The 8,033-nt window shown below is 60.5% G+C and overlaps 1 protein-coding gene across 2 annotated transcripts; it reads left to right on the forward strand.

Moving 5' to 3' along the window:
- The first annotated feature begins 451 nt into the window (after positions 1–451).
- Positions 452–7,352, forward strand: ENTREP3 (endosomal transmembrane epsin interactor 3). Of its 2 annotated transcripts, none has more exons than XM_006153406.3 (12): positions 452–1,465; positions 1,651–1,707; positions 1,953–2,063; positions 2,168–2,287; positions 2,386–2,493; positions 3,024–3,199; positions 3,323–3,422; positions 3,748–3,817; positions 4,063–4,611; positions 6,063–6,131; positions 6,239–6,492; positions 6,580–7,352. In XM_006153406.3, the coding sequence occupies exons 1-12, from the start codon at positions 1,241–1,243 to the stop codon at positions 6,751–6,753; spliced, it is 2,013 nt and encodes a 670-aa protein (XP_006153468.1). In that variant the 5' UTR covers positions 452–1,240; the 3' UTR covers positions 6,754–7,352. The 2 variants fall into 2 exon arrangements, with proteins under 2 accessions (XP_006153468.1, XP_006153469.1); XM_006153407.3 differs by having other exon boundaries at positions 3,027–3,199.
- Positions 7,353–8,033: the final 681 nt, after the last annotated feature.

Raw genomic sequence — 8,033 nt, forward strand, 5'->3', positions numbered from 1 at the left:
TGAACCTGACTTAGGGGTGTGGGGAGCCCACTGTGACCCAGTCCCTGCTTGCCCTTTCCCCTATCAGGTCACACTGCTGCCACCGCTCACACACCCCCAACCCGCTTCCCTCTGCTGTGCCAAGGCTGTTGCTTCAGTTATTTAAATAAAAATAAAATGGAAGTGGAACTCACATTCTCGTCTCTTTGGTTTCTGGGGGTATGAGGCCTTATGAAAGTGAAAGAGCGTGGCCAAGCAGCAGGGTGTGAACTCCAGAGGGAAGGTTGCCAAGCGCTGGTGTCAACGCGGCTGGGGAGGGTGGGGGAGCAGCGGTGGAGCCCGGGTGGCTGGTACAGGAGGTGGGAGGTTCCCACGGTAGGGGTGGAAACGCCCTGCTCCCAACTCCTCCCAATCCCACCTGGGGACAGCGAGTCAGCAGTTGGATGGGGCTCGAGTGGGCTGGGAATGGGCCGGGAATGGGCCGGGAAGACTCGTCAGCAGCTCCATCAGGGTCTGGAGAAAGGCAGAGACCGGAGGAGCGCTCCCCAGAAGGAGCCAAGGCAGAGGGCCTCGCACTGGGGCCACCTCGCCCCAGCTGCCTGCCCTGCGGCGCTCCGCTGGGGGTCTTCGTCCCGCACTACAACTCCCGGGGTGCACCGCGCCGGCCATCGCCGCCACGCCCCTTCTCCCGCACCACCCCAGTCCCCATCCCCCCCGCCTCCAGTCCCCGACCTGCAGCAGCCCGAGCTCCCGGAGAGGAGCCGGGTGGGGAGGGGAGCGGGGCAGGAGGCCCAGCAGGAGACAGCAGCGGTACTGCGGCCTCTCCCCACCGGGCGGTTCGGGAATCCACGGGACACCGACCCTCCCTCTCTAGACTTGGCTTCATCCTTCTTGCTTTCACCCTCCCCACCCTTCCCTGGACCGCCGCCCTCTCCTCACTCCCGGACGGCCCTTCTCGGCGTTCCTCTTCTCTAGGGAGATGCGATGAGCTGGTGTTCCCGCGTCCTCATCGCCGCCCCGGGCACGGGGCCCGTCCGGTGCCCGTGGTGGGAAGGGAGCACCCCGCGGTCCCCCCGTGACGCCCCTCGCTCGGGCCCCCCCCCAGCTGGCGTCCCTGGGCCATGCCCCACGGGACCCAGCCAGGGGGTGGGCTCTAGAGCGAGGGGGGTGGAGAAGAGAAAGGACGGGGCCTTGGGCGCCTCTGAGATGCTCCCAAGCGCCAAGGGGGCCCGAGCGAGGCACAGGCAACCAGGCGGCAGGCATGATGCCTTCGCCTAGCGACTCCAGCCGTTCGCTGACCAGTCGGCCCAGCACGCGGGGCCTTACCCACCTTCGCCTCCACCGACCCTGGCTGCAGGCCCTGCTCACGCTGGGGCTGGCCCAGGTTCTCCTGGGCATCCTGGTGGTCACCTTCAGCATGGTGGCCTCCTCTGTTACCACCACTGAGAGCATCAAAAGGTCCTGCCCATCTTGGGCTGGGTTCTCGGTGAGTTGGGTGCACCGTCTTTGGGTGGGGGTGTCAGCTCGGGCCCCACCCTCCACACCAGCTGCAAGCCCACATGCTGGCCTCTCCTCCCTCTCCTGGTCCTCTCCCTCCCTACAGGGGCTGGGTGAGGGGCTCACTCAGGTGCCTCCCCTGCCAGGCTGAGCCTGTGCCCACTCTGTCCGCAGCTGGCGTTCTCTGGGGTGGTTGGCATCGTGTCCTGGAAGCGGCCGTTCACTCTAGTGGTAGGTGCCAGGACCCAGTGCCCACTGGGAGGCAGGTGCCCAGCACCTGAGGGATGCCTGTGTATGCCCTCATGAAGGGAGTTGGCTCACTCGTTGGTGCGAGCTGGACCAAAGTGTCTGAAGGAGGGTGGCGCTGTCCTTGGTGGAGAGGGATCCCCGAGGGTCCCAGCCCTCCGTCTTTGGGTGGGGGAGTCTGCTCGGGCCCCACCCTCCACACCGGCTGAGCCTGCACCCTATTCCCCCAGATCTCCTTCTTCTCCTTGCTTTCGGTGCTCTGTGCCATGCTCAGCATGGCTGGCTCTGTTCTCTCCTGTAAGAATGCTCAGCTGGCCCGAGACTTCCAAGAGTGCTCCATGGTGAGTTGGGAGGAGGGACAGCGGGGCAGAACCGTGGGCGGTGGAGTGCAGCCCACCTGGTTTGTCCTGACTCAGGCTGCCTCATTCTCTGCACGCCGGCTCAGGATGGAAAGGTCTGTGTGTGCTGTCCCTCTGTCCCCCTACTCCGGCCCTGTCCTGAGTCAGGGCAGGAGCTGAAAGTTGCCCTCAACTCCACCTGTGAGGAAGCCCGAGGAGCCCTCAAGGTGAGCGAGTGTCCTGTCCTGATTCTCACTTCGCCTCCTCTGCTGGGATCTTCCCAGCCCCGGCTCCTCACTGCCCTCCTTTCTCCTCCTGCCCCCAGAACCTGCTCTTCAGTGTCTGTGGGCTCACCATCTGTGCCGCCATCATCTGTACCCTCTCGGCTATCGTCTGCTGCATCCAGATCTTCTCCCTGGACCTTGTGCATGCGGTGAGAGGGGACCCGGGCCCGGCCAGGGCAGGTACGGGAGGGTGGGGACGTGTAAGCTGGGACTGGACCTGGGGCCTTGGCTACAGAGCTGGCTTCTGAGCCCAGGACCTGTGGGTCATGGTAGGCATGTCTAATGAAGGGGGTATTTAAGGGTTCAAAGGGAGGGTGAAAAAGACAGACGCCAGGAGGGAGGGAGGTAGTCTGTGATGCCAGCTAGGACCTGGAGGGGGCATTAGAGAGTAGGACTGAAGGCGGGGTGGACTTGAGAGGGTCCTAGATGGAGACGATAGAGGGTGGACATTCCTGTGGGGACAGAAAACAAGTGGCCATTTGGGATGGACGTGAGGCTGAAAGAGGAAGCATTTCCAGGTGGGCAGGGCCAGAGCTGGCGCTCCTGCTCCTGCCGGGGCTAGGTTAAGGAGGAGGGGGTTCCAGGTGAGGGATGGGCCAGGAAAGATGTGAGGGGACTGTGGGAGCCAGGGAAGAGTTGTATTCCCAGAAACCAAACTTGCTGACCTGCTCGCTCCCAGCAGCTGGCCCCTGAGCGCTCAGTCTCAGGCCCCCTGGGGGCCCTGGGCTGCACGTCCTCGCCCCCAGCCCCTCTCCTACACACCATGCTGGACTTGGAGGAATTTGTACCGCCCGTGCCCCCGCCACCCTACTACCCCCCAGAGTACACCTGCAGCTCAGAAACGGACGCACAGAGGTGAGGCCTGGGGGCTCCTGCCTGGGGACGGAGGGAGGGGACTGGGCTGCGCCTGGGTGATGGGGAGCGGCCTTGGTGGAGGAGTTACTCTGCGGGCTTTGACCCTCTTCCCCATCCTGCCAGCATCACATACAACGGCTCCATGGACAGCCCGGTGCCCTTGTACCCAACTGACTGCCCTCCCTCTTATGAGGCCGTCATGGGGCTACGAGGAGACAGCCAGGTGAGAGCAGGGCTGGGTGTGGGCTGGGGGCTGGAGGTGGGGCCTGGAAAGCTGGAGGTAGCTGGACCAGCGATCATCACAGCTCTTGTGATGGTTGGTAGTTCCTGTACACCCTCTGCCCTCGCTGGGCCTCCTTAGAGCCGGGCCAGGTGGGTGGGATGAGAACTATCATTTCTGTCTTATGGCTGTGGAAACTGAGGCCCACCTCAGTTAGGTGACTTGTACAAAGTGTCCAAGCCGGTCTGGAATCTGGGTCTCCAGCCCTGTGCAGCACAGGTCGGGGGTCAGTGCCCGCCCCTGGCACCTGACTGGGTGTCTCCTGCAGGCCACGCTGTTCGATCCCCAGCTGCATGACGGCTCCTGCATCTGCGAGCGAGTGGCCTCTATTGTAGATGGTGAGCAGAGAGTGGGCAAGGTGGGCAAGGGCAGGGCTGCGGGGATAGCGGGGCTGGCTGCAAGCAGAAGGCTGTCACTTATGGACAAATGAGGGTGGCTCCTTGGGTCCCTGCACTTGTCTGTCTCCTCTGAGATACAGCTGCAGGGTGGAGGAGAGTGGCCTCCAGAGACCGGAGGGTTTGGGAACTGCCCGGGGCTGGGCTGGGTCAGGCCGGTGCTAGCCAGCGCCCCCTGCTGTCCACAGTGTCGATGGACAGCGGGTCTCTGGTACTGTCAGCCATTGGTGACCTCCCCGGGGGCTCCAGCCCTTCCGAGGACTCGTGCCTGCTGGAGCTGCAGGGCTCCGTGCGCTCTGTTGACTACGTGCTCTTCCGCTCCATCCAGCGCAGCCGCGCGGGCTACTGCCTCAGCCTGGACTGCGGCCTGCGGGGCCCCTTTGAGGACAGTCCCTTGCCACGGCGGCCCCCGCGGGCTGCCCGCTCCTCCTCCTGCTCTGCTCCTGAGGCCCCACCCCCACTGGGTGCCCCCACAGCTGCCCGCAGCTGCCACCGGCTGGAGGGCTGGCCGCCCTGGGTGGGAGGCTGCTTCCCTGAGCTGAGGCGGCGGGTCCCCCGGGGAGGCAGTCGCCCAGCCGCGGCCCCTCCCAGCCGAGCCCCCACTCGCCGCTTCAGCGATAGCTCAGGTTCCCTCACCCCACCACCGGGGCACCGGCCTCCTCATCCGGCTCCCCCGCCACCGCTGCTGCTGCCACGGTCCCACAGCGACCCAGGCATCACCACCTCCAGCGACACTGGTGAGCCCCCCACCACCACCCAGGGGCAGGAGAGGGCAGACATCGGGAGGGAGGTAGGATGCCAGTGGCAGCCACCAGGATTTGGTCACTACTGAGTCACTGAGGAAGAAGAAAGGGAGGGTCCACACCTACAGTAGCACATTCTCCAGAGCTCACCCACTAGGGACAGAGCATCCACAGCTTAGCTGCTAAAAGGGGAGTCCTTTTTTTGGTTTTTGTTTTTAAAGTTAATTTGTTTTCTCCATGAGCAAGAGAGAAAGAGATGGAGAGATGGCACCCCTAACAAGGTCCCAAAGCCACAATCCACACCCAGCCCCAGCCAGCTCCAGATCATGGGCATGGTCAGGGAGGCTCAGGGTGTGAACTGGGAACCTTCCCCTGTGGGTGAGCCTCATAAAACATCAGCAGTTGGCGTAATGGCTATGTCACTGGACTCCCATGTAGTTGACTGCGGTTCAAGTCCTGGACTTGGTGGCTTAAACTCACACTGGGCACATGTGCATGCATGCCCAAGATCCCGAGAGGAGAATGGAGGAGAAGGGATTGTGGCATGGCCAATCACCCCCCCAGGGGGGGGGATTTCTCATTTTCTGTCTCTCTCTTTCTGGCGAGCGCACATGCCCTATAGCAAAAAAACAAACAAACAAACAAACAAAAAACTCTCAAAAAAAAGAAAAATAATTCTTTTATTCTTTTATTTAACTTTATTTATTTTAATTTGACCAGAGAGGGACAGAACTAAGAGAGAGAGGGGAAGCGAGAGGCAAGCCGCCAGGCCCGGGACTCAAACCATAGTTGGCCATGTGGGAGTCCAGCGACCTTAACCATCACACCACCTGCCAGCCCCCAGACTTGTCTTTTATTTTTTAAATAATTATTTACTTAATTTTATTTATTTATTCATTTATTTTCATTTGGCCAGAGAGAGACAGAGAGAGAGAAAGTGAGAAAGCAAGCCACCAGGTTCGGGACTCAAACTGTCAGCCATGTGGGAGTGTCCAGAGCCTTAACCACCATGCCACCTGCTGGTCCCCAGACTTGTCTTTTGAAACCAGGTCCACAGCCCCTAGCTTTGGCCAGTTACCTACTACCCTCTGCAGGATCAGTTTGTCCCCTGTGAAACAGGTATGATACTGGCCCCAGAGTTGCTGAGAGGGGCCATGCCACACAGGGAGCGCTCCACACAGCATAAAAGGCACTTGGCATTTTACCATGCACTGTGCGGGACCAGGGAGGATGCAGTGGTGAATGCACCACCATGGCCCCTCTCTTCATGGGCCATGCCCTCTCGTTGCTGGCCAGTGTGGGCAGAGACAATGGCCCCAGATTGGGGTGGGGCGTGAAACTACAAAAACACCTCTCGGCTCCAGGTGTCACGGGAAACCAGGGAGACCGGCAGGCCTTCTGCAGAGCGTGCTCGCTCACCCCATCTCTGTCTCATTTCTTCCCAGCTGACTTCAGGGACCTTTATACCAAAGTGCTTGAGGAAGAAGCTGCTTCCGTTTCCTCTGCAGATACAGGTCAGGCGTGTGGTTGGCACCTAGGGGTGGAAGCTTGGGAGCACTGCCTCATTCTCTCTGCACCCCTCCCATTCTGATCTCTTATCTCTTCCTCTCTCTCACTGTAGGGCTCTGCTCTGAAGCCTGCCTCTTCCGCCTCGCCCGCTGCCCTTCCCCCAAGTTGCTACGTGCCCACTCAGCCGAAAAACGGCGCCCTGTGCCCACCTTCCAGAAGGTTCCCCTGCCCTCTGGCCCTGCACCTGCCCACTCCCTGGGGGACCTGAAGGGCAGCTGGCCAGGGCGGGGCCTGGTCACTCGTTTCCTCCAGATGTCCAGGAAGTCCCCGGACCCCAGTGGGACTGGAGTCCATGGACATAAGCAGGTGAGAGTTGGGGCAGCCAGGAAAGATCCCTAGGAAAGCCTGGAGCCTCAGGTCAGTCTTAATGGCCTCCCCCATGCCTGCCTCCAGGTGCCCCGGAGCCCTTGGGGCCGGCTAGGCCGAGAGAGCCTCCACCTTCGCAGCTGCGGTGATCTGAACTCCGGCTCCTCCCTGCGGCGCCTCCTGTCTGGCCGCCGGCTAGAGCGTGGTACTCGTCCCCACAGCCTCAGCCTCAACGGGGGCAGTCGGGAGACTGGGCTCTGACCCGAGCTTGTCACACTGAACGGATGCAGATGAACGCTGGGGCCACAGGCACCAGCTGGTTGGGACCAGCAGCCCCCAGCGCCCCCTTGCACTGGCTGGCACAAAAAGAAACCTGCTATACACGCCCAAAAGTGACCCTTTCCCTCCTACCTCTGGGGGCTCCTGCCGCTTGCCTCTGCCCTGCCCTCTGGAATGGGAGAGCTTCTGTTCTGTCTGCGTGGGTATTCAGGCTGTGCAGGGAGGGGCCCCTGCTTCCAGCATGGGAGGGGGAAAGTGACAACCCCCAATTCCTGTCCCCCAGCTTGAGAGTGATGCTTTCTGACCTGCAGGGGCATTCAGGGCAAAGGTCAGGGCAAGGCATGTCCCAGTGTTTAAGTATCAGGGGACACGTGCCTGTGCGATGGGGTGGCGAGGCAGCCATGGAGCATCAGACTGATGGGTGGCCTCTCAGCTCTGCCACCTCTAGCTGCATGACCTCGGGCAAGTTATTTAACCCCAATTGCCTGATCCATGAGACATTGTGAAGATGACTGTTTGTAAAGCTCCGAACACACTAAGTAAGCCTTCAATAAATTTCAATGGTTCCCTTCTTTCCTGGATCATTTTGTGGGTGTGTTTATTTATTCCATGAATGAGGGAGTCAGAAAAAGACAGGGATATAGCACCCCTGTCTTGGTGCTTCCCTTTCCTTCCACTCTACGGTGTCGGCCAGCTCAGACCACAGGCGCACGCGTGTGCAGTGTACTCTGTGGCGTTGGCCAGCTCAGACCGCAGGCACACGCGTGTGCAGTGTACTCAGGGAGCTCTCTGGCCTCAAACCTTCCCGTGTGTGGGTTAGCCTTGCAGAGTGTCATTTTTACTGCTGTGTTACCATCCAGCCTCTCCCCTGGATCATTCGTTTTTGTTTGGGGAGTTTTGAGAGATTTTTGCTACAGAGCATGCGTGCTCACTAGAGAGACAGAGAGACAGAAAGGAAGAACTCGCCCCCCCAGGGGCGATGGCTATGCCACCATCTCTTATGCATTTTCCTGTCAGGATTTTAGTCACCCATGCACACACGCCTGGTGTGAGTTTCAAGCCTCCAGGTACAGGACTCGACACTTGACTGGCCATGCGAGAGTCCAACACCTTAACCACGACGCCACCTGCTGGCCCCTGGATCACTCTTGATCACCAAGAATTTGTTCTTATATTTCAACATTGTATCTGCCTCACAGCACAAGGACCTTTGCACCTGCTCTTGTCCAAGCAAGAGTCACTCTGCCATCTGGCTTGAGCCT

Source organism: Tupaia chinensis, unplaced genomic scaffold, assembly GCF_000334495.1.
Source record: "Tupaia chinensis unplaced genomic scaffold, TupChi_1.0 Scaffold000374_1, whole genome shotgun sequence".
In the NCBI taxonomy this organism is placed as follows: domain Eukaryota; kingdom Metazoa; phylum Chordata; class Mammalia; order Scandentia; family Tupaiidae; genus Tupaia; species Tupaia belangeri.